This window comes from Coregonus lavaretus, assembly GCF_964263955.1.
Source record: "Coregonus lavaretus genome assembly, chromosome: 20".
In the NCBI taxonomy this organism is placed as follows: Eukaryota; Metazoa; Chordata; class Actinopteri; order Salmoniformes; family Salmonidae; genus Coregonus; species Coregonus lavaretus.
Genome location: NC_140007.1, coordinates 33,694,752 through 33,721,234, shown reverse-complemented (window position 1 = coordinate 33,721,234; position 26,483 = coordinate 33,694,752). Strand labels below are relative to the sequence as shown.

General features: G+C 42.7%; 1 protein-coding gene across 6 annotated transcripts; it reads left to right on the top strand.

The window, feature by feature from the left end:
- Window positions 1-172: 172 nt before the first annotated feature.
- LOC311148004 (membrane cofactor protein-like) lies at window positions 173-26,264 on the top strand. 6 transcript variants are annotated; one of them, XM_084184883.1, is made up of 13 exons: window positions 173-303; window positions 7,962-8,170; window positions 8,345-8,533; window positions 8,755-8,854; window positions 9,187-9,260; window positions 9,381-9,563; window positions 12,149-12,322; window positions 13,168-13,221; window positions 23,233-23,277; window positions 23,988-24,029; window positions 24,567-24,612; window positions 25,020-25,094; window positions 25,440-26,253. In XM_084184883.1, exons 2-12 carry the CDS (start codon window positions 8,095-8,097, stop codon window positions 25,078-25,080), a joined length of 1,044 nt encoding a protein of 347 aa, XP_084041009.1. In that variant the 5' UTR covers window positions 173-303; window positions 7,962-8,094; the 3' UTR covers window positions 25,081-25,094; window positions 25,440-26,253. The 6 variants fall into 6 exon arrangements, with proteins under 6 accessions (XP_084041009.1, XP_084041012.1, XP_084041011.1 ...); XM_084184884.1 differs by having other exon boundaries at window positions 176-303; window positions 8,081-8,170; window positions 25,440-26,264; XM_084184886.1 differs by lacking the exon at window positions 13,168-13,221 and having other exon boundaries at window positions 25,440-26,250.
- Window positions 26,265-26,483: the final 219 nt, after the last annotated feature.

The window sequence follows — 26,483 nt, the reverse complement described above, 5'->3', positions numbered from 1 at the left end:
CATGATATAGTTACAGTTTAATGGGGTAGGGTGTGGTAGAAGTTAGTGATTTTTTTGGTTTTTATTTTTATTTTCATGGCAGTACAGAATTGGGCAGATCATGATTGATCGTACATTCTTGAACAGTAGGTGGCGGCATGCACTTAAACGATTGTTTGCAGACCTCCATGATAGCATAGAAGAAGAAGAAGAAGAAGAAGAAGAAGCAGCAGCAGCAGCAGCAGCAAGAACAGTGAGTTAGTTATACAAATATTTGACAGAGTTGCCATTTGAAGAAAGTATACAGACCATTTGAACAATAAGGTAAGACTTTTCCAAATACCATAGATTATCATTATTGGAAATTAATATAGAAAGTGCCAGCTAGCAATGTACGCTAACAGGGTAGCAAGCTGATCCAGCTACAATATCCGAGTTTGTTCTGGTTGCGGAAGATGGCGGCGAGTGCAGACGGGATTTTATCTTGCTCCGAGTAACCTTACATTTAAGTAAATATGAGGGATAAAAGTTAACAAAACACGGTGTATAGTAAACACAATAGAGAACAACGCTCAGTAGACCGCTAATTTGATCTGAAACTTGGCAAAATTGAAGAAAATAATGTGCGAAAGAGCAAAGGGAGGAGAAGGCAGTTGCTAGCTGACCACTCATACACCGGAGAGAAACCGCCACCTGACTCCTCAGGAGAAGAAATTGAGGAATCTGGACTTTCGGTTGATTCAGAAACTCCAACCAATAGTCCTGCACCCAAAAATAATTGTCTTTGCGGGAACTCCAGGTCAACATAATCGATGCTGTCACTGCAAAGATAAACGAAAGAGTCGATGGTCTGAAGAAAATGATACGCGAAAACACATCAAAAATCGTTGACCTCGAGACCTCTCTGAATCATGCATACGAGAGTATAGAAGAGCTTAAACGTGCAAACACTGCAACCTCTGATAAATGCACTGCACAGGAGAAGACCATCGCCGACATGCAAGAGCGCTTGTCGGAAGCACAGCGATGCCGGAGAAGGTGGGGGCTACGGCTTTATTTTTACATTTACATTTTTAGTCATTTAGCAGACGCTCTTATCCAGAGCGACTTACAGGAGCAATTAGGGTTAAGTGCCTTGCTCAAGGGCACATCGACAGATTTTTCACCTAGTCGGCTCGGGGATTAGAACCAGCGACCTTTCGGTTACTGGCACAACGCTCTTAACCACTAAGCTACCTGCCGCCCCTTTATGGTGTCCCGGAGGCAGTGGCGGCTCCTGAAAAAATTCTCAGGGGGGGCAATTTTTCTGATGATTTAGGTGACCTACACACATTTAAAAAAAATATATGTCCAGCAACAACATGAAGACAGGGGCAGCATATAAGTCAATACCAGAAGCATTTATTGACTGATCTCAAAAGTGTTGGCTTACAAAAGCAAAATAAGTTATCACAGTAAAAATAATCAAGGGTGTTCTTTCACATTCCTCAACACTGCATAAACAATATGCATTTCCATAAAACACCTAATCTAATTGTGCCACAAAGTTGACAAGTCCAAGAAAAATACCAGGGTTGGTGGAGCCCTCAGTTTCATCTTTGCCTCGCAAAGCTAACTCAAACACTCCACAAAACTTCACACACTGGATTAGCCGGCTGAGGATGTGGCGGTTCTTGCTAACCTCATCGTTGTGGCGGCGGACAGCTAGCCTGTATCCCTCATTCAGTTGAGTGGCAATGTTCACTCTCCCCAAAGCAGACAATCTCAAACAGCTATCCATGTGGGTCTTTGACAGCTCATGTTTCTTAATCTTTTCTGAAAGATGGTGCATGTCCGTTACACCAGTCGCTGTCCAAGCGGTGCTGTCTGCCATGCCGCCTTCAGGGTGAAAGAGTAAGCAGGGGTAGCAGAAGACTGCATTAGCTACATCGCAGCCTGCTAGCCAGGTTTTTCGTTCGTACCAATTTTTGGAAAATCCTCAGGTGTAGGACTTTCCCCCTTTAGTAGAAACCTGTTGAATTATTAAATTTGGTCTGGGAGGTCCTAATTGTTTCGTTGCCAATTTATCTTGATTTGTTCGCCGACAAAAAGGAACTTCTTTCAAAGAGACAATCGAGTTGCACTGAACGCTAGCCATCTTGACAGTAGTACGTGAATTGATTGACGCTGCTACCCGCTCTTTTCTTAGTTACGTTCATGGTTATGTTACGTATGACGAAAGCGCGTAAGTGCAAGCCCTCCCGGAACCCATAGAGATTGTATTGAAAGCTCTGATATTTGAAAAAAAAAGATTTTACATGAGAGTCTATGAGAGACTTCTGGGGCGATTTTCAACCTGACTGAAATCGCCCCAAAAGGGGCGGGGCCATTTGAAGCACGACTTTAGCCTGATTGGACATTTAGTGGCAGATCAGACGTCTAGATTAGAACACTGATAACTACTGTTGCCGTGATATAATTGATTAGAAAAAAAATCCCTTCCTTTTCCCGTTTGGCAGTGCGTCGCCCATATCGCCCTAATGAACACACCGCCCCTGCCCGGAGGGCCAGGGTGAGAATGTGAAGCGCATTGTAAGTGACATATGTAACCGTGTGGCTCCGGACTTCCCCGAAGGATATATGGCTGTGGATGTCGCCCATCGTATTGGGAAGAAGCAAGATGCCATCGGCAGCCGCTCAATCATCATCCAGTTCGCTTTCCACACAGCGAGAGATGCGGTTTGGAAGAAAGCAAAGGAAAGCGCCTTTCTGAAAGAGAGAGAATTTAGATTCGGTGAGGACCTGACTGCAGCAGACAAGGCAGCAAAGGCAAAGTTGTGGCCTCTCGTCCAACAGGCCGGAAATCAAGGAAGGGTTGCATACTACAAGGGAATCAGAGCCTTTTTCACCGACGGAAAATAAATTTGACATGGTTGATTTGCTCCGCCGGTAGGCTTACAAGGTAGCCCATTCCCTACAACAAACTGAGCGTTCTAGTTTTGAATTCTGGTGTTATGGTGTACAAGTTAAGACTTATGTTAATACATATATGAAGCACCTTTTATAGAGAGGGTAGAGTTGAGATTGCATAGGATTTTTCTTTCTATTTTGTATATATGGATTTTAAGTTTGTCAATCAATGCCAGGGGGATACCTGTTGAAGAGGAAAGCGTTTTTGTTTGCTTTGTAAGGACTGCAATGCAGATCTTGTATTCGTTCAAGAAACACATTCATGCAAAGAGGATTATAAGTTTTGGAAAAATCAGTGGGGCAGTGACATTTTCTTGGCCCACAGGACTAATCAGTCAGCTGGGGTTGCAATTTTAGCACACAATTTCAAAGGGACATTTCTGTTTACTCAAATGGACATTGGCTAGTGGCGGTCATCAACCACATGGACCGATTATTTGTGTTGTGTAATGTATATGGATACTGTTCTAGTCCTCCAAATAACTTACTTCTAGAGGAAATTGAGGACATTCTTAAGTCTTCTGAGAAAATATCCATACAGTCAGATTATAGTTGGTGGGGATTTTAACATGGTTTATTATGAGTGCTAGATTGTCCCTTAGGCCTAACATTGGTGTGAATAAGTTGGTGAATTTCTGCCAAAGCCTGGACCTAATTGACATGGTGAGTTAAAAACCCTGGAGAGAAACAGTACACATGGAGTAATAGAGATTGTTCACTACAATCAAGAATTAACTTGTGGGTGATGGGCTCAAGACTAGAGGTTAACACTGTAGAGGTAAAAATACTGTCTGCTGTCCTGACGGATCATAAAGTCATATGGCTGACTGTGAGAGTGTGCAGTAATGATGAGAAATACTCTGGTGGTTATCGGAAATTGAATAACGCATTGTTATTACATGATGATTTAAAAAATGTGATTAAGAATCTAATTTCTGTTTACTGGAATTTAGCTACCTCTAATGCAGAATATGGGAAATATTGGGAACTGCTGAAATTTAAAATCTGCTCAGCCTGTATTACTTATGGGAAACGGCTTGCTTTAAGAAGGAGATGTGAGGTAGCTGAGCTCTCTAAGAAAATTGCTGATATCACAGAGATTGAGCATCTTGATTTTAACGAAAAAGCTAAATAAAAGCTAAATTGAATGATTTACAGAGTCATCTAGATACATTTTATGAGGAAAAGGCTAGAGGAGCCTTCATAAGATTCAGAAAACAATGGCTTGAAAAAGGCGAAAAGAACAGATACTTTTTTAATTTGGAAAAGAGGAGAAGGGGAACTCGACACACTTCGAATACTTAAGATTAATGGGGTAACCTCTGAGGATAGAGAGTTGGTATCACACTTTACCACTAAGTTTTATGAGAATCTTTACTCCTTAGATAACAGTTTGAGTGACTCTAAGGATCTCCTTGATTCTATAGAGAATGTTAACTCTGTTAGTGAATAATTCAATCGGTCTTGTTGTGAAGATTTATCCATTATGGACATCCAATACCACAAACAAAATATCATAAATAGATTACCTTTCACGTCAGAACTGTCACAAAATAATAATTAGCTGGCTAGCTATTTTGTTTCCATCTTAACAAAAGGGGTCTATCCCAGAACCCCTAGACCCACTCCAATTTGCATACCGCCCCAACAGATCCACAGATGATGCAATCTCTATTGCACTCCACACTGCCCTTTCCCACCTGGACAAGAGGAACACCTACGTGAGAATGCTATTAATTGACTGTAGCTCAGTGTTCAACACCATAGTGCCCTCAAAGCTCATCACTAAGCTGACCCAGGGACTAAACACCTCCCTCTGCAACTGGATCCTGGACTTCCTGACGGGCCGCCCCCAGGTGGTAAGGGTAGGTAACAACACATCTGCCACGCTTATCCTCAACACGGGGGCCCCTCAGGGGTGCGTGCTCAGTCACCTCCTGTACTCCTTTTCACCCATGACTGCATGGCCAGGCACGACTCCAACAGCATCATTGTTTGCCGACGACACAACAGTGGTAGGCCTGATCACCGACAACGATGAGACAGCCTATAAGGATAACAACCTCTCCCTGAACGTGATCAAGTCAAAGGAGATGAAAAAAAAAGAGGACTGAGGACGCCCCCATTCTCATGGACGGGGCTGTAGTGGAACAGGTTGAGAGCTTCAAGTGCCTTGGTGTCCACATCACCAACAAACTATCATGGTCCAAACACACCAAGACAGTCGTGAAGAGGGCACGACAAAGCCTATTCCCCCTCAGGAGACTGAAAATATTTGGCATGGGTCCTCAGTAGTAATAATAATAATAATAATAATAATAATATGCCATTTAGCCTCAGATCCTCAAAAGGTTCTACAGCACCATCAAGAGCATCTTGACTGGTTGCATCACCGCCTGGTATGGCAACTGCTCGGCCTCCGACCGCAAGGCACTACAGAGGGTAATGCTTACGGCCCAGTACATCACTGGGGCCAAGCTTCCTGCCATCCAGGACCTCTATACCAGGCGGTGTCAGAGGAAGGCCCTAAAAATTGTCAAAGACTCCAGCCACCCTAGTCATAGACTGTTCTCTCTGCTACCGCACGGCAAGCGGTACCGGAGCGCCAAGTCTAGGTCCAAAAGGCTTCTTAACAGCTTCTACCCCCAAGCCATAAGACTCCTGAACAGCTAATCATGGCTACCCGGACTATTTGCATTGCCCCCCCCCCCCCCCCTTTTACACTGCTGCTACTCTGTTTATCTATGCATAGTCACTTTAACTCTACCCACATGTACATATTATCTCAATACCCTCGACTAACCGGTGCCCCCGCACATTGATATAGCCTCCCTACTGTTTATTTTATTTTACTGCTGCTCTTTAATTATTTGCTTTTTTTTTTTTTTTACTTATCCATTTTTTACTTAACACTTGTTTTTTTCTTAACTTCATTGTTGGTTAAGGGCTTGTAAGTAAGCATTTCACTGTAAGGTCTACACCTGTTGTATTCGGCGCATGTGGCAAATAAAATTTGATTTGATTTACCTACCGTCTTGATGGTCGAGCTCTAGTGACAGTTTATAACAGTTGGAATAGCAAGCTCCTCATTAACTTGTGCGCTGGTAGACAGGAAGTAGATCTGCACGAGTGCAGGTGGTGGTCCACCATGGATGTTTAAACTCAACAAGTAGCCACACTGAATACGGCCACGCAAAATGACTTTCGAAGCTGAAATCTAAATTTAGTTTGTCTAACGTATAAATTCTATTTGAACTACCATTTTATGGAAAAATAAATAATGAAATTGTAATTATTTAAAGCAGCCTGTGTAATCATCTGCCAGACAGTAGCCACAATCGGCCCGAGCCCCAAGTAATACATTTGGGCCAGATAACTCACACCGGAATTGGCCCGAGCTCAATCCCCGCATCCTAGCCATAAGTAATACTGCCAAAGGCCACATGAAGTCGGCCGAGTCTGACTCTCAGCCGGAATCGGCCCATATCCACTGTGCTAGCTGGGTTTCCACTAGATGTTGGAACATTGCGGCGGGGACTTTCTTCCATTCAGCCACAAGCATTAGTGAGGTCGGGCACTGATGTTGGGCGATTAGGCCTGGCTCGCAGTTGGCGTTCCAATTTATCCCAAAGGTGTTAGATGGGGTTGAGGTCAGGGCTCTGTGCGGGCCAGTCAAGTTCTTCCACACCGAACTCGACAAACAATTTCTGTATGGACCTCGCTTTGTGCACGGGGGCATTGTCATACTGAAACAGGAAAAAGCCTTCCCTAAATTGTTGCCACAAAGATGGAACCACAGAATCGTATAAATGTCATTGTATGCTGTAGCGTTAAGATTTCCCTTCACTGGATCCCGACCATGAAAAACAGCCCCAGATCATTATTCCTCCTCCACCAAACTTTACAGTTGGCACTATGCATTGGGGCAGGTAGCGTTCTCCTGGTATCCGCCAAACCCAGATTTGTCCGGAATGCCAGATGGTGAAGCGTGATTCATCACTCCAGAGAAAGCGTTTCCACTGAGTCCAATGGCGGCGAGCTTTACACCACTCCAGCAGATGCTTGGCATTGCACATGGTGATCTTAGGCTTGTGTGCGCTGCTCGGCCATGGAAACCCATTTCATGAAGCTCCCGATGAGCAGTTATTGTGCTGACGTTGCTTCCAGAGGCAGTTTGGAACTCGGTAGTGAGTGTTGCAAACGAGGACAGACGATTTCTACGCGCTACAGCACTCAACGTTCCCGTTCTGTGAGCTTGTGTGGCCTACCACTTCGCAGCCATTGTTGCTCCTAGATGTTTCCACTTCAAAATAACAGCACATACAGTTGACTGGGCAGCTCTAGCAGGGCAGAAATTTGACAAACTGACTTGTTGGAAATGTGGCATCCTATGACGGTGCCATGTTGAAAGTCACTGAGCTCTTCAGTAAGGCCATTCTACTGCCAATGTTTGTCTATAAAGATTGCATTGCTGTATGCTTGATTTTATACACCTGTCAGCAACGAGTGTGGCTGAAATAGCCGAATCCACTAATTTGAGAGGTTGTCCACATACTTTTGTGCGTATATATAGTGCATTGGGCTGTTTTCGCTGTACAACATATAGAAGTTGTCCCTTTTCAGGTTTAGCTAAATGTTAACTCCCTTTCGTTTAAGCTGGTTAGCATAGCTAGCATACAGAAATCTGTGGTGGTAGTCATGTCAACGATGACATGAGCATGTGTTGGGGTTGACATCCATACAAGTGTTATACTTTTTATTTCAACAGTGTGAAATACACAAACAATAGCCTAAATGTAAGCTAATTTTGCTGGGGGGTAATGAGGAGACTCTGGATCTTCCCCCCCATGGCCCTTTCCCATATGCGTTTCCATGGTAATTCCATTGTTTTGGACGAGTTCGATTGTCTGTGCAATGTCCTAGGCTCCGCTAGTAACGTTACCAGCAAACTAACATTAGGCTAGCTAGCTATCTATATGGCTACCCTAACTCACAGATCTTTGTGTTTGACAGTGTGTTTTCCTTCTCAACAGCGTGATTACGGCAAGTGGATATTAAGAGAAGTTAATCTGCTTAGGTGGCGATCTGGCAAAACGTTACAGTACAAGCAAACCAACCAATCCAGGAAATTGTGTGCTGCTGCTTGTTACAGGAAAAGAAGACGTCATGCAGCCCTCTAACGTCTGTTGGTCCTTGATGAAATGGATGGCCCAGCTGGCCTTGATGTTTCTCACTATTCAAGGTGGGGTCATATCTGTATAGAATCAGAATCCTATTTCTTGGCATGTCTCTGTCTACAGACGGTGGTTTGAAGCTTACACTACTACAGTTTATGGGTTGAATTGAAGGTGTTGTCTCCTGTATTTGTTCACCTTGGTCATTAACATTAACTCAGTTTTGTCTCCACCTCTTTCAGCTCAAAACTGCACCAAACCCATAGGAGGGCCAAACATGGTTTTGTCAGATGCCTTCATCATTCGAGAGACATTTGTAGACGGAGCAACAGTCACTTTTGACTGTGCAATTGGATATGTCCGTGCAGGAGGGTCTCATACAGTCACCTGTACTGCTGGCGTGTGGAGTGAAGTGAAACTGAAATGCGAAAGTAATATAATTGTCTTTGTTTTTGTTCTTTAAAGTTATGCCATATTCTTGTAAATGTTTCCAGTTTTTAGTTACCCACTCGCAACTTGATATATTCATTGCCCATCCATAGATCTTATTGAAATACTAGCCTGGAATTCGGACCTGTTTTGTGCTAACATTCAACTCTTTGCCACTCTGTCATTTTGAAAGTCTGACTGGTTTTCTCTATGGTTGTTTCAGGGAAGTCGTGTGGCTCCCCAGGAGAAGTGATGAACGGCAATTTTGATCTCTCTGAGGGGGTCTTGTTTGGCGACAAGGTTGTTGCTACCTGTAACACTGGGTCAGTGCAAGGCTATTTGCTTTCTCTCTCTCTCTCTCTCTCTCCTCCCCCCGAATGCTTTCTTGAGTGTTAGATGTGATTTCTTAGAGTTAACATGTCAACTGTCATGTTTCACAAAGTTGTTCATTTGAAGGCCTACTTTTGTGATTTCCAAATAGGCCTTAATCAAACTTCCCCTACCTAAAAGCTCAACCAAATGTTTTTATTTTTTGAATATTATCCGTCATTAATATCTTGATCAGAGCTGTGAACAGTCTCTGTTGTAACCCTTGTTGTCCTAAAAGCAAAGCTCCAGATACTGTCTCATATTGTCTAATCTTTCTCTTTTTCAGCTATTTGCTTGTGGGCAGCAGTGTAAGGACCTGTATGGACGGAGGCTGGGATGGCAGAGTTCCTGTATGTGAAGGTTAGTAATCTGAAGGAGCATGTCAAGTGAAAATAACAATAACTTTAACAGTTCTGTGCTTGTGCCTAAATCAAAACTCTTCATAACTGATCATAACTGTGGTTGTGCTCTAATCTGCAGTGGTGAAGTGTGGAAAGCCCCCCACCATTGTCAACGGTGGGCCTGTTGTCCCACCTGAAGAGACGTATAACTATGGAAGTGTAGTGCAATATGGCTGTGAGAAGGATTACACTCTGGTTGGAACAAAATTCATAACCTGCTCTGAGAATGGAGAATTCCAGCCAGCTCCACCTGAGTGTAAAAGTACGTTGATAGCTTTCCTTTTTTACCATTCTTTTTTTAAATGGTCGTAAGTATGGTTGTTGACAAAACCATAGAACTGCTCACATGAACTGCTCACGCTCATCAAATCTATTTGGGCTTCCACTTCCTTCCTCCACCACACAATCGTGGGCACCGTCAGGGTCCAGACAACCTTATGTAGCAGGCGTAAAAGAAAATGCCTGAGTGGAGTTCCCACATCCGGTTTTCAGCGGAAAGGAAGGTTAAATTAGCTGTATCCTTGAAAACCAGATACATCCGGTTGTTGGCAACTCCTCTAAGACTAGGGTCCAGATGACGACCTCTGAAAAATTAATTTATAAATATCACAGTATCTAGCCTAACAAAATGAAACATCAAATCAAATCAAATCACATTTTATTGGTCACATGCGCCGAATACAACAGGTGCAGACATTACAGTGAAATGCTTACTTACAGCCCTTAACCAACAGTGCATTTATTTTAAACAAAAAAAAGTAAAAATAAAACAACAACAAAAAAAAGTGTTGAGGAAAAAAAAGAGCAGAAGTAAAATAAATTGACAGTAGGGAGGCTATATATACAGGGGGGTACCGTTGCAGAGTCAATGTGCGGGGGCACCGGCTAGTTGAGGTAGTTGAGGTAATATGTACATGTGGGTAGAGTTAAAGTGACTATGCATAAATAATTAACAGAGTAGCAGCAGCGTAAAAAGGATGGGGTGGGGGGGCAGTGCAAATAGTCCGGGTAGCCATGATTAGCTGTTCAGGAGTCTTATGGCTTGGGGGTAGAAGCTGTTGAGAAGTCTTTTGGACCTAGACTTGGCACTCCGGTACCGCTTGCTGTGCGGTAGCAGAGAGAACAGTCTATGACTAGGGTGGCTGGAGTCTTTGACAATTTTGAGGGCCTTCCTCTGACACCGCCTGGTATAGAGGTCCTGGATGGCAGGAAGCTTTGCCCCAGTGATGTACTGGGCCGTACGCACTACCCTCTGTAGTGCCTTGCGGTCGGAGGCCAAGCAGTTGCCATACCAGGCGGTGATGCAACCAGTCAGGATGCTCTCGATGGTGAAGCTGTAGAATTTTTTGAGGATCTGAGGACCCATGCCAAATCTTTTCAGTCTCCTGAGGGGGAATAGGCTTTGTCGTGCCCTCTTCATGACTGTCTTGGTGTGTTTGGACCATGATAGTTCGTTGGTGATGTGGACACCAAGGAACTTGAAGCTCTCAACCTGTTCCACTACAGCCCCGTCGATGAGAATGGGGGCGTGCTCAGTCCTCTTTTTTTTCCTGTTGTCCACAATCATCTCCTTTGTCTTGGTCACGTTGAGGGAGAGGTTGTGTTCCTGGCACCACTCGGCCAGATCTCTGACCTCCTCCCTATAGGCTGTCTCATCGTTGTCGGTGATCAGGCCTACCACTGTTGTGTCGTCGGCAAACTTAATGATGGGCTTAAACATAAGCACAGATGTGCATGAGACAGGCTAAGCAAGCAGTCTAAAACATGTATAATGTGTAGGCCTATTCTAAAAACCATGATGCAACATTGAGCTCAGAGGAAGTGGGTTACAATCGGGTTGGAACCGAAATTATTTTCTAATCATTTAGTTCTGAACAGAACCAGTATTATTTTTGTTCCGTTCCACTGTTCCGACCTGCAAAATAAAGTTTGGAACCAGTTGGAAGCCCCAAAAAGTACTGGTTTATATAATTCCTTTATGTTCCTTAATTATTATTATTTTTTTTACATTTAGCTTGACGTTAAATTACTTCACAAATGAGTGTGGATAGAGCAGCATTTTATGGAGCAGGCAAGCTATAGCCTAGTTGTTTAGTGTAGTGTGTGAGATGCGACTGACATTTTGCAGATGGGGAGAGAGCGAGAAGGTGGAGGAGGAGGCTTGGCTTGAAATGCTGAGCATCTTTTATTACATGCGTTATCTGAATTAGGCCCATAGAATTATACCTATGGAGGAACTTTGAATGTCTTTGAACTTCCGAGAGTTGGTTTAAAGTGGGTCAGAGCTAGCTAGCTAGCTAGCTAGCTAAAAAGCTTGTGTGTGCAGAGCGACACCAGAATTAAAATCACGTCTTACCTTTTCGTAGTTAATAAATCCGAAGTGAAACGTGATAACTATAGTATCCTTAACTAACAATGAAAGAGTTAATCCATTCTTCTGTAATTAAAAATCTCTCCCTAATTTCTGAATCACGCTTGTAATGTCAGTAGTAGCCTATGCTTCGGAGGGGAAGGGGCAGGTACACAAAGTGAGGTCTTCGCATAGGCTCTTTTTATTTATTTTTATGAATTACCCCCTTTTTCTCCCCAATTTCTTGATATCCAATTGTGATGAAATTATGATCTTGTCTCATCGCTGCATCTCCCCAACGGGGAAGTTATTTTCCGGTCTTCGGTTCTGTTCCCTGAACCGGTTCCAACCCCTTGTTACAATAGAATCTACCCTATTTATTGAATAGATAATGATTAGTTGCAGGATTCATAAATGGGTGGTTATAACATTTATTTATTACTTCAAGTAGCCTATAACTTGTAGCTAATTACATCTCTCTTTGTTTATGTCTGCAGTGGTCTCATGTCCTCGTCCTGTTGTTGAGAATGCCGTTCGGATTGAAGGCCGTCCCCCCTATATGTACAAGTCTTTTGTGACATATAAGTGCAACGCTGGATATGAGATGGATGGACAAGCCAGTCTGACCTGTGAAATAGAAGGCTGGTCAGCTCCTTTCCCTACATGCAGAGGTAAGACTGATTTCAGTGTTTATTTAACACACTTTAGCCTACAGTGAGGGAAAAAAGTATTTGATCCCCTGCTGATTTTGTACGTTTGCCCACTGAAAGAAATTATCAGTCTATAATTTTTATGGTAGGTTTATTTGAACAGTGAGAGACAGAATAACAACAAACAAATCCAGAAAAACGCATGTCAAAAATGTCTTTGTCAGTGGGCAAACGTACAAAATCAGCAGGGGATCAAATACTTTTTGCCATCACTGTATATTTTAGCTCAGATATTTTGTGCTTTATTTGGTGTGTAGGACCAATGTGTCAGCAAACTGTATTTTTTTAATGGAATTCACCTCAATTCATATAAACACATTGAGGCCTTTTTGATAAGAAAAGATGGTATGTGTGTTAATGTTCATGCTAATTGTTATTTTTCACCATATGCATGCCTGTGCATAGCAATCTCAAGTATTTATTTTCCCTGTATGCATTAAGTTTGGATTTGGTCATTTTAGTTTCTATCTATTATTTCAGTCCTGTTTTTGATCCGTTCCTTGATACTAGCCTTTGCATTTTAGTAACAAAGCTGGTTACGATTGAAGACAAACTGGTGTTCAAACTGGTGTTCAAGTTCAACCTTTGATCCATTCAAATAACCCTATGGTCTAGTGAGCTGCTTACCTTCCATTGTCCTCTGCTACCTTTACACTGAGTGATTGACTAGCCATCTTGTCCAAGACCATTCTACTCCTCAGACCACACTGGCTGACTAAAGCATTTGAGGGATCACAACAGTAAAGTGTTGTGACAGACCGGACAAGAATAGTTAGTGGCCTAATTATATGTCATGCCTTTTATAGCCCTTCTGACTACAACAAAGCCCCCTACTACTACGAAGAGAACCACAACCCAAGGTAGAGTCCATTTTTAAAACTGCTTGCCACAATCCTAATCTAATTTGTGTGTGTGTGTGTGTGTGTGTGTGTGTTAGGGCAGACCCCCCCCCCCCAAAATAAATAAATAAATAAATAAATAAATAAATATATATAGACACCCTATGTTTCAATAAAATCAACTATGTGTAGGCTACTTTGCCTGATGCTTTAAGCACTGCAATGAAAAATTAAGACGCACACAAATTACTAAAGAGATCAATATAGCCTAACCAGAATAGTAACCCCCCGCTACTGCTGGCCTTCGCACATTTTGCTATTATGCTTCTGAAGTTGCCGGTAGTAGGCTACACCAGCGGTCGGCAACCTTTTTTCAATTTGGAGTGGCAAGTTATCATACCATTTCTACTGATCTGCGTGCCAGTTATGGTTTTCATATGCACATTTTTGTGGAACAGTTTCATTTTATTTATAATAAAGTCTTCATATCTCAATCAATGTTTACATTTTAGTCACTAACTTACAGTTAGTGAGTGCATACATTTTTCATACTGGCCCCCCGTGGGAATCGAAACCACAACCCTGGCGTTGCAAGCGCCATGCTCTACCAACTGAGCTACACGGGATATGTGGTTAATCAAAATTCTATCTAAATGAAAATGATGCAAATGTAAAAGTAACTTTTATTGCCATTGCCAATATGTAAAAATAGCCTACATAAAGCCAACAAATAAATAAAAAACATTGCAGCACCGCAGGTAGAAAATATCTTGTTCAAAATAAAACTATCAAAACCCCAAATGGGCACATTTTATAAGCCTGCATTTGCACGCAGGCCAGTTAGCCTAGGCCTAGTTCTATGCATAATCAGGTGAGTGTCGTTACTCAAGATTGACAGGAGCGCTTCAAACAGAAGACAATGAATAAGCCTAGGTTGTGCACTCTGCAAACAACGTGTCCACTCCTACAATGACAACGATAATAATAATAATAATAATAATAATAATAATGATAATATATTTTAAATGCATTAACCAAAAATTACCGTAACCAAACAAACATTGTAGATGAGAAATTATGGTAAATGTGAAACTGGTGTGCCATCCCCGAGGCTTCCACAATGGATTAGTTCACTCAGACAGGCATGAATCAGACAGGTGTCGTGTGTGCCATACATATTTTTTGCCATACATATTTGCCACTGCTTGACTTTTTAAATCTAGGTCGACCAACAGCCTGTCGACCAAACAATCGACCAGTCGACTAAATGGGGTTAGCCCTAATATGTATGTATGTAAACTCAGCAAAAAAGAAACGTCCCTTTTTCAGGACCCTGTCTTTCAAAGATAATTTGAAAAAATCAATAACTTCACAGATCTTCATTGTAAAGGGTTTAAACACTGTTTCCCATGCTTGTTCAATGAACCATAAACAATTAATGAACATGCACCTGTGGAACGGTCGTTAAGACACTAACAGCTTACAGACGGTAGGCAATTAAGGTCACAGTTATGAAAACTTAGGACACTAAAGAGGCCTTTCTACTGACTCTGAAAAACACCAAAAGAAAGATGCTCAGGGTCCCTGCTCATCTGCGTGAACGTGCCTTAGGCATGCTGCAAGGAGGCATGAGGACTGCAGATGTGGCCAGGGCAATAAATTGCAATGTCCGTACTGTGAGACGCCTAAGACAGCGCTACAGGGAGACAGGACGGACAGCTGATCGTCCTCGCAGTGGCAGACCACGTGTAACAACACCTGCACAGGATCGGTACATCCGAACATCACACCTGCGGGACAGGAACAGGATGGCAACAACAACTGCCTGAGTTACACCAGGAACGCACAATCCCTCCATCAATGCTCAGACTGTCCGCAATAGGCTGAGAGAGGCTGGACTGAGGGCTTGTAGGCCTGTTGTAAGGCAGGTCCTCACCAGACATCACCGGCAACAACATCGCCTATAGGCACAAACCCACTGCGTGGCCAAGCACGTCTCCAACTCAATCATCAAGTTTGCAGACGACACAACAGTAGTAAGCTTGATTACCAACAATGACGAGACCGCCTACAGGGAGGAGGTGAGGGCTCTGGGAGTGTGGTGCCAGGAAAATAACCTCACTCAATGTCAACAAAACAAAGGAGATGATCGTGGACTTCAGGAAACAGCAGAGGGTGCACCCCCCTATCCACATCGACGGGACCGCAGTGGAGAAGGTGGAAAGCTTGAAGTTCCTTGGCGTACACATCACCGACAAACTGAAATGGTCCACCCACGCAGACAGTGTGGAGAAGGCGGCGCAACAGAGCCTCTTCAACCTCAGGAGGCTGAAGAAATTCGGCTTGGCACCTAAAACCCTCACAAACCTTTACAGATGCACAATTGAGAGCATCCTGTCGGGCTGTATCACCAACTGGTACGACAACTGCACCGCCCGCAACTGCAGGGCTCTCCAGAGGGTGGTGCGGTCTGCTGAACGCATTATCGGGGGCAAACTACCCGCCCTCCAAGACACATACAGCACCCGATGTCACAGGAAGGCCAAAAAGATAATCAAGGACATCAACCACCCGAGCCACTGCCTGTTCACCCCGCTATCATCCAGAAGGCGAGGTCAGTACAGGTGCATCAAAGCTGGGACCGTGATAATTAAAAACCGCTTCTATCTCAAGGCCATCAGACTGCTAAATAGCCATCACTAGCACATTAGAGGCTGCTGCTGCCTATTGAAATCACTGGCCACATTTAAGAAATGGAACACTAGTCACTTTAATAATGGTTACAGTCACTTTAATGTTTACATATCTTGCACTACTCCTCTCATGTGTATATACTGCATTCTATACTATAATATTCTAATCTTAGTCAATGCCGCTCTGTCATTGCTTGTCCATATATGTATATTTTCTTAAATTCCATTCCTTACTAGTTTTGTGTGTATTAGGTATATGTTGTGAAATTGTTAGATATTACTGCACTGTCGGAGCTAGAAGCAGAAGCATTTCGCTACACCCGCTATAACATCTGCTAAACACGTGTATGTGACAAATAACATTTGATTTGAATGAGCGTTAAACCGAGGCCTGTACTCTGGAGCGGGATCGATGTGGAGGGTCCGTCATGGTCTGAGGCGGTGTGTCACAGCATCATCGGACTGAGCTTGTTGTCATTGCAGGCAATCTCAACGCTGTGCGTTACAGGGAGGACATCCTCCTCCCTCATGTGGTACCCTTCCTGCAGGCTCATCCTGACATGACCCTCCAGCATGACAATGCCACCAGCCATACTGCTCCTTCTGTGCATGATTTCCTGCAAGACAGGAATGTCAGTGTCTGCAATGGCCAGCGAAGATCCCGGATATCAATCCCATTGAGCACGTCTGGGACCTGTTGAATCGGAGGGTGATGGCTAGGGCCATTCCCCCCCAGAAATGTCTGGGAACTTGCAGGTGCCTTGGTGGAAGAGTGGGGTAACATCTCACAGCAAGAACTGGCAAATCTAGTGCAGTCCATGAGGAGGAGATGCACTGCCGTACTTAATGCAGCTGGTGGTCACACCAGATACTTACTGTTACTTTTGATTTTGACCCCCCCCCTTTGTTCAGGGACACATTATTCAATTTCTGTTAGTCACATGTCTGTGAAATTTGTTCAGTTTATGTCTCAGTTGTTGAATCATGTTATGTTCATACAAATAATTACACATGTTAAGTTTGCTGAAAATAAACGCAGTTGACAGTGAGAGGACGTTTCTTTTTTTGCTGAGTTTATGTATGTGATATATAATCTACTCATTCAAGGTTTAAAAAACAAACAAATGTTTTACATTGTAGAATAATAGTGAAGACATCAAAATTATGAAATAACACATGGAATCACGTAGTAACCAAAAAAGTGTTAAACAAATCAAAATATATTTTATATTTGAGATTTTTCAAATGGCCACCCTTTGCCTTGATGACAGCTTTGCACACTCTTGGCATTCTCTCAACCAGCTTCATGGCGTAGTCACCTGGAATGCATATCAATTAACAGGTGTGCCTTCTTAAAAGTTAATTTGTGGACTTTCTTTCCTTCTTAATGCATTTGAGCCAATCAGTTGTGTTGTGACAAGGTAGGGGGGTATACATAAGATAGCCCTATTTGGTAAAAGACCAAGGCCATATTATGGCAAGAACAGCTCAAATAAGGTAAGAGAAACGACAGTCCCATCATTACTGTAAGACATGAAGGTCAGTCAATACTGAACATTTCAAGAACTTTGACATTTTCTTCAAGTGCAGTCGCAAAAAGCATCAAGCGCTATGATGAAACTGGCTCTCATGAGGACCGCCACAGGAATGGAATACCCAGAGTTACAGTGGGGAAAAAAAGTATTTAGTCAGCCACCAATTGTGCAAGTTCTCCCACTTAAAAAGATGAGAGGGGCCTGTAATTTTCATCATAGGTACACGTCAAATATGACAGACAAAATGAGAAAAAAAAATCCAGAAAATCACATTGTAGGATTTTTTTATGAATTTATTAGCAAATTATGGTGGAAAATAAGTATTTGGTCAATAACAAAAGTTTCTCAATACTTTGTTATATACCCTTTGTTGGCAATGACACAGGTCAAAAGTTTTCTGTAAGTCTTCACAAGGCTTTCACACACTGTTGCTGGTATTTTGGCCCATTCCTCCATGCAGATCTCCTCTAGAGCAGTGATGTTTTGGGGCTGTCGCTGGGCAACACAGACTTTCAACTCCCTCCAAAGATTTTCTATGGGGTTGAGATCTGGAGACTGGCTAGGCCACTCCAGGACCTTGAAATGCTTCTTACGAAGCCACTCCTTCATTGCCCGGGCGGTGTGTTTGGGATCATTGTCATGCTGAAAGACTCCAGCCACGTTTCATCTTCAATGCCCTTGCTGATGGAAGGAGGTTTTCACTCAAAATCTCACGATACATGGCCCCATTCATTCTTTCCTTTACACGGATCAGTCGTCCTGGTCCGTTTGCAGAAAAACAGCCCCAAAGCATGATGTTTCCACCCCCATGCTTCACAGTAAGTATGGTGTTCTTTGGATGCAACTCAGCATTCTTTGTCCTCCAAACACGACGAGTTGAGTTTTTACCAAAAAGTTCTATTTTGGTTTCATCTGACCATATGACATTCTCCCAATCCGCTTCTGGATCATCCAAATGCACTCTAGCAAACTTCAGACGGGCCTGGACATGTACTGGCTTAAGCAGGGGGACACGTCTGGCACTGCAGGATTTGAGTCCCTGGCGGCGTAGTGTGTTACTGATGGTAGGCTTTGTTACTTTGGTCCCAGCTCTCTGCAGGTCATTCACTAGGTCCCCCCGTGTGGTTCTGGGATTTTTGCTCACCGTTCTTGTGATCATTTTGACCCCACGGGGTGAGATCTTGCGTGGAGCCCCAGATCGAGGGAGATTATCAGTGGTCTTGTATGTCTTCCATTTCCTAATAATTGCTCCCACAGTTGATTTCTTCAAACCAAGCTGCTTACCTATTGCAGATTCAGTCTTCCCAGCCTGGTGCAGGTCTACAATTTTGTTTCTGGTGTCCTTTGACAGCTCTTTGGTCTTGGCCATAGTGGAGTTTGGAGTGTGACTGTTTGAGGTTGTGGACAGGTGTCTTTTATACTGATAACAAGTTCAAACAGGTGCCATTAATACAGGTAACGAGTGGAGGACAGAGGAGCCTCTTAAAGAAGAAGTTACAGGTCTGTGAGAGCCAGAAATCTTGCTTGTTTGTAGGTGACCAAATACTTATTTTCCACCATAATTTGCAAATAAATTCATAAAAAATCCTACAATGTGATTTTATGTGATTTTATTTAGAATTCAAGGCACACTTAACCAGCACGGCTACCACAGCATTCTGCAGCGATACGCCATCCCATCTGGTTTGGGCTTTGTGGGACTATCATTTGTTTTTCAACAGGACAATGACCCAACACACCTCCAGGCTGTGTAAGGGCTATTTGACCAAGAAGGAGAGTGATGGAGTGCTGCATCAGATTACCTTGCCTCCACAATCCCCTGACTTTAACCCAATTGAGATGGTTTGGGATGAGTCAGACCGCAGAGTGAAGGAAAAGCAGCCAACAAGTGCTCAGCATATGTGGGAACTCATTCAAGACTGTTGGAAAAGCATTCCAGGTGAAGCTGGTTGAGAGAATGCCAAGAGTGTGCAAAGCTGTCATCAAGGCAAAGGGTGGCTACTTTGAAGAATCTCAAAAATAAAATATGTTTTGATTTGTTTAACACTTTTTTTTGGTTACTACATGATTCCATATGTTATTTCATAGTTTTGATGTCTTCACTATTATTCTACAATGTAAAAAATAATAAAAACAAAGAAAAACCCTTGAATGAGTAGGTGTGTAAAACCTTTTTATGTATGTATACACCTGCTCGTCAAACATCTAATTCCAAAATCATGGCCATTAATATGGAGTTAGTCCCCCCTTTTGCTGCTATAACAGCCTCCACTCTTCTGGGAAGGCTTTCCTCTAGATGTTGGAACATTGCTGTGGGGTCTTGCTTCCATTCAGCCACAATAGCATTAGTGAGGTCGGGCACTGATGTTGGGCGATTAGGCTTGGCTCGCAGTCAGCGTTCCAATTCATCCCAAATGTGTTCGATAGGGTTGAGATCAGGGCTCTGTGCAGGCCAGTAAAGTTCTTCCACACTGATCTCGACAAATCATTTCTGTATGGACCTTGCTTTGTGCACGGGGGCATTGTCATGCTGAAACAGGGAAGGCCTTCCCCAAAGTGCTGCCACAAAAGTTGGAAGCACAGAATCATCTAGAATGTCATTGTATGCTGTAGCGTTAAGATGTCCCTTCACTGAAACCAAGGGGCCTAGCCCGAACCATGAAAAACAGCCCCAGATCATTATTCCTCCTCCACCAAATTTTGCAGTTGGCACTATGCATTCGGGTAGGTAGCGTTCTCCTGGCATCCGCCAAACCCAGATTCGTCTGTCGGACTGCCAGATGGTGAAGCGTGATTCATCACTCCAGCGAACGTGTTTCCACTACACCATAGTCCAATGGCGGCGAGCTTTACATCACTCCAGCCGACGCTTGGCATTGCGCATGGTGATCTTAGGCTTGTGTGCGGCTGCTTGGCCATGGAAACCCATTTCATGAAGCTCCCGACGAACAGTTCTTGTGCTGACAAGTTTGGAACTTGGTAGTGAGTGTTGCAACCGAGGACAGGCGATTTTTTTTTTTTTTTTACGCCCTTCAGCACTCTGTGGTCTCCATAGCATTACCTAGCCTAAATAGAAGTTGTTTGCTAACACTTTGGCACGTAACACCTTAACTCATTGTATTAGCCTAACCTTTGATCCTTTGTGGTAATACAATAACCCAGTAGGGTCTGTCTGAGGCTTTGGAAGGACTTCAACACCAAGTTACATCAAATCAAATTTTATTGGCCACATGCGCCGAATACAACAGGTGCAGAGATTACAGTGAAATACTTACTTACAGCCCTTAACCAACAGTGCATTTATTTTTAATAAAAAAGTAGAATAAAACAAAGTGTTGAGAAAAAAAGAGCAGAAGTAAAATAAAATAACAGTAGGGAGGCTATAATATACAGGGGTGTACCGGTGCAGAGTCAATGTGCTGGGGCACCGGCTAGTTGAGGTAGTTGAAGTAATATGTACATGTGGGTAGAGTTAAAGTGACTATGCATAAATAATTAACAGAGTAGCAGCAGCGTAAAAAGATGGGGTGGGGGGGGCAGTGCAAATAGTCCGGGTAGCCATGATTAGCTGTTCAGGAGTCTTATGGCTTGGGGGTAGAAGCTGTTAAGAAGTCTTTTGGACCTAGACTTGGCACTCCGGTACCGCTTGCCGTGCGGTAGCAGAGAGAACCGTCTATGACTAGGGTGGCTGGAGTCTTTGACAATTTTGAGGGCCTTCCTCTGACACCGCCTGGTATAGAGGTCCTGGATGGCAGGAAGCTTGGCCCCAGTGATGTACTGGGCCGTACGCACTACCCTCTGTAGTGCCTTGCGGTCGGATGCCAAGGAGTTGCCATACCAGGCGGTGATGCAACCAGTCAGGATGCTCTCGATGGTGCAGCTGTAGAATTTTTTGAGGATCTGAGGACCCATGCCAAATCTTTTCAGTCTCCTGAGGGGGAATAGGCTTTGTCGTGCCCTCTTCACGACTGTCTTGGTGTGTTTGGACCATGATAGTTCGTTGGTGATGTGGACACCAAGGAACTTGAAGCTCTCAACCTGTTCCACTACAGCCCCGGCGATGAGAATGGGGGCGTGCTCAGTCCTCTTTTTTTTTTCCTGTAGTCCACAATCATCTCCTTTGTCTTAGTCACGTTGAGGGAGAGGTTGTTATCCTGGCACCACACGGCCAGGTCTCTGACCACCTCCCTATAGGCTGTCTCATCGTTGTCGGTGATCAGGCCTACCACTGTTGTGTCGTCGGTAAACTTAATGATGGTGTTGGAGTCGTGCCTGGCCATGCAGTCATGGGTGAACAGGGAGTACAGGAGGGGACTGAGCACGCACCTCTGAGGGGCCCCCGTGTTGAGGATCAGTGTGGCAGATGTGTCGTTACCTACCCTTACCACCTGGGGGGCAGCCCGTCAGGAAGTCCAGGATCCAGTTGCAGAGGGAGGTGTTTAGTCCCAGGATCCTTAGCTTAGTGATGAGCTTTGAGGACACTATGGTGTTGAATGCTGAGCTGTAGTCAATGAATAGCATTCTCACGTAGGTGTTCCTATTGTCCAGGTGGGAAAGGGCAGTGTGGAGTGCAATAGAGATTGCATCATCTGTGGATCTGTTGGGGCGGTATGCAAATTGGAGTGGGTCTAGGGTTTCTGGGATAATGGTGTTGATGTGAGCCATGACCAGCCTTTCAAAGCACTTCATGGCTACAGACGTCAGTGCTACGGGTCGGTAGTCATTTAGGCAGGTTATCTTAGAGTCCTTGGGCACGGGGACTATGGTGGTCTGCTTGAAACGTTAGTATTACAGACTCAGTCAGGGACATGTTGAAAATGTCAGTGAAGACACTTGCCAGTTGGTCAGCACATGCTCGGAGTACACGTCCTGGTAATCCGTCTGGCCCTGCGGCCTTGTGAATGTTGACCTGCTTAAAAGTCTTATGTCATAGTCTGTTTCTGAGGTGCAGAATCATCATTGGTTCTTTTGAAATATACTCAACCTAATATTCTCACTACATTCCCCTAGTAATTTGTGTCCAAAGAGATATGATTGTCTACACTTTCATTGACACTTGAATTATACATTCAAATTGAATCTGATTGGCATCCAGTGGTAGTTTATGGTGGCTTTTCTCCATCACTCTCCTTCATCTGAAACAGAAGATGGCTTGTGATCTGAATATGTAACAATGTACCTGTCAAGTAGTTATGGGGAAAACATAACCCATCAAATGCATGAAGTAATCATCACTCTGTCCTCATAAACGGCTGAACCCTATCTCTAACACGGAAATAAAATATTGGATGTGTTGAAATGTAACACTAGTTTGTTCACCAGTGTGCCATGCCACTAACTAGAGCTAGAATGATAAACTTAATTCTCTACACCGACCATACCGATCACTTATCGCAGGGATTTTGCTGATATTGTTCATTACAAAAAGTTGCCTATACTAGAGAAATGTGAAGTTTGAAATGAAATGTTTGCTAATATGGGTGATTTTGTTAATCGGACAATTGATGGCTTCAACCATCAAACTAGTAGTTTAAAGATTGATGATAACAATGTGTAACTGTTTTTTACAAAATATTATTATGATTAACTTATTGTTCTATTGATCGTTATCACACCAATTCAGGAAATGCATCGCAATATGGATATTTTTTTCCATATCGCCGAGCTCTACCACCAACACCACCTCATACTTTCACTACATTCATTTGATTTGTTTTATCTAACGTCAGTTTCCTGTGTGTGTGTGTGTGTGTGTGTGTGTGTGTGTGTGTGTGTGTTAAACCAAATATCACTTCTTTATGTAGAAGAGCATGTACCTGGTCCCACTGATCAAACCCCGAAGCCCAGCGGTAAGCTATGCCCCAGTTGCTATCTATTGGTGTTGTATATGATGTAAGGATGGGCATTTTTTTCCGGATATCCGGATAGTCTAAATATGTTTTAAATGAACTTTTTTTGTGTTATTTTTATTTACTTCAATGGAGACTAGCTCTCGTGACTCGAGAGGGAGCCGGTGTGCTGCGATCTGACAGTCTATGTGGCACGGAGTTGGAGAGAGAAAGTAGCCAAACCGACTCGCGCTAATTAGATAACTTAAGGCTGCAACAAGTTTGTTCATCATACTATCTTATAGTGCCTTGACTGCATCAAATCGTTGTTAAGCCAGCTAGCTACAGTAGCCAGCTAGCTAGCTAAAGTAGCTAGGAAATTTGAGGCTAATTTGCTGCGCTCCCTGTCCAATGTCTACAACAACTCCATTCATATTCGAATAACCATGCCCATCCCTAATGTTGTTACAACCATTATTTATCACCTATTTGCTGTCTATTGATGATGTATATGATGTTGTTACAACAGTTAGCTATCACCTAGTTGCTATCTATTGGTGTTATATATGATGTTACAACAGTTAGCTATCACTCAGTTGCTATCTATCGATGTTGTACAGTATATGATGTTCTCTTTGATGGTTCAAGCAGTATTTAGGCTATTTAGTGACGACTCACCTTCACTGCAAATTCATGTCACCTTCCTTCTGTGTATGCTTATTTATTTACAGACAACACTGGGTTAATAGCAGGCTGTGTTGTAGGTGTACTTGGTAAGTTGCAGCAGATGTTGTTTTTTAATGACGAGCTATGTGGATAACAACAATATCAATCAAGGAAGAGACTATAGGCTATTGCAGTCCAACATTAGTGATGTAACATTAACATCATAATAAGCTAATAAGTGGGAAAATAGTCAAATTCACAGAACTATTCTTCTGATGAAGAGATTCATTGGATTGGCAACATTTTGTTTTCAAGTTATCATTCAACAATTGTGTACTTGTTGCTGTACCATTAATTAATTTTCTAACAAAAATACTCACCAATATATATGCTTTTTAATACCTTGGGAGTATTTTGTTTCTTGTGCAGAACTGATAAAGTAATTTGTAATTTGCTTTTGTTACTGGCATACAGACCTATAACAATACCACTTGTCATGCCAATATTATTTTTCCATTATATTCACAATAAGGAAAAGGATCAGGTATGTTTTGGGTTTTAAAATGTATGCCAAGTAAAAATGAACTACTTCAGATGTTAAACAGAATAATACCTTATGGATTCATACTTCTTTTTCTTTCTAGTCGTACTTGGTGTTGCAGTATTTGTATTCTACAAAGTTAAACGAAGGTAAGAAGTTCTCATTTCATTAACTAACATCCAACCAATGCTTGCTTCCAGTCATGGCTCCTCCCTCTTTTCTTCATAGCTCACTAAAATGTTTGGAGCTCAGTTTCATGTGTTCTTACACTCGCATCGTTGCCACCAATGCCGGTTTCTACCAATGCTGCATGATTTACGTTTGTAAAGCTTTCTGGTGTTTGATATCAATACACACGCAGACCAGCCACAGTAGTGGAGCAAAGTGAAGGCAATGACCATGTCAGAAATGGATTGGTCTTTTAGCATTGAGCTGGTTGGTGTGTCTGTCATTGAAGAGGTTTAGCTGGGTAGTCACTTAGGTGGTGGGCAATGGTGGCGGTTTTCTAAGGGTGAGAAATAGTCATGATGACCAGTGCTCGACTTCTGGGTTACAGCTCTCGAAGTGGCTACTCAGGAAATGTGGCCACTAAAAACTCTGAAGACAATGAGTTGTAGCATCCTCGGCCATGGTAAGAAGATGGGCTTCTGAGCACACCATTTTTATTTAATTTGAGATAAGAAAAGATGGTTGGTATGTGATCGAGAATGAATTGGCAGTGAACTGCAAAATGTTTTGTTTTTTTGAAGGGTGAGCATGAACCTTGAACTGAACCATAATGATCTCCATCTTGGCTTCAAGCTGTCATGTTGTGGCAGCCATTCAGTCATATGTGTCAAAGTCCAACAAATTTACCCAGTTTGTGTTCCACAGGTCCACGTTGGTTTTTGTTTAGCTGGGCAGATAGCTATTATCAGTATATAAAGAAATGTATTTTTGGGAGATGTTTAACTGTATTTTATTTCTATTTTTGTAGTGCCAAGGAGCCTACTTTACCTTAGTCGTCTCCTGCTAATTGAGAAAGGAGTGACGGAGAACTGGCTGCTATGACGGTGCCCCCGAATCAACTACCCTTCCGCTCAACAATACAGCAGCCCCTCCCAGACACCGGGAATGGTTCATATCCTTTCAAAGGAAGCTCTATTACGTGATGATATGGAACCTCACTATGAAGAATGTATTGGTTCACTCCCATTTGGAAGCTTGTGCATAAAGAGTGGCCTAACTTCATTACTTAATCTAAGCCTGCTTTATCTCATTGCTTACATTCTGATGTTAAAATTCCCCCATATGTATGGCAGTTGCTCTTCAGGGCGACCATGCATCATAAAGCCAGTTTTACCCCCTCTGAAATGAAGATATTTAAGGAAATCTTATCCTCTGCGATATATATATATTTTTTAACTCACAAAAAATAATGCAGTTTGATATGTCATACCACCAAAGGTCAACAATGGTTTCATAGACCAGGTTGCAGATGTGTTGAACGTAACCTCGAGTTCATGAACAAAATCTGGTTCAAAGAGAATCAATGGGCTTTCACTAAGTTTAGCTCTAGTCATTGGCCTTGGACAAGTCTTAATTGTGTAAATATCAGGTAAATCTAAAAAGGTTGGTTTTATAAGGAGACCATGGAATTGATGCAGTATACTTATTTTGTAAAGTGTGCTAGTTCTTTGAGGGATCAAGGACTCTGGCTCATGATCCAGCTTCTGAATATTTATTTGCACTTAAAGCCTATTTGTATTGTCTTGGAGTTCTACTGTAGATAAGCCAATTAAATATGTATTAAAACAAATATGTAAATACATTTTGTTTTAATGAGAAGTTAAATAGGGAAAATACAGTGAGGGGGAAAAAAGTATTTGATCCCCTGCTGATTTTGTACGTTTGCCCACTGACAAAGACATTATCAGTCTATAATTTTAATGGTAGGTTTATTTGAACAGTGAGAGACAGAATAACAACAAAAAAATCCAGAAAAACGCATGTCAAAAATGTTATAAATTGACTTGCATTT

What these genes read in the sequence shown, in the direction of transcription:
- LOC311148004 (XM_084184881.1), top strand. Translation starts at nt 8,095, where the DNA reads ATGCAGCCCTCTAACGTCTGTTGGTCCTTGATGAAATGGATGGCCCAG. An exon ending in CAGAGTTCCTGTATGTGAAG is followed by an intron (nt 9,261 to 9,380) that starts GTTAGTAATCTG and finishes TCTAATCTGCAG; the next exon opens with TGGTGAAGTGTGGAAAGCCC. An exon ending in GAAGAGAACCACAACCCAAG is followed by an intron (nt 13,222 to 16,376) that starts GTAGAGTCCATT and finishes TTGTCATTGCAG; the next exon opens with GCAATCTCAACGCTGTGCGT.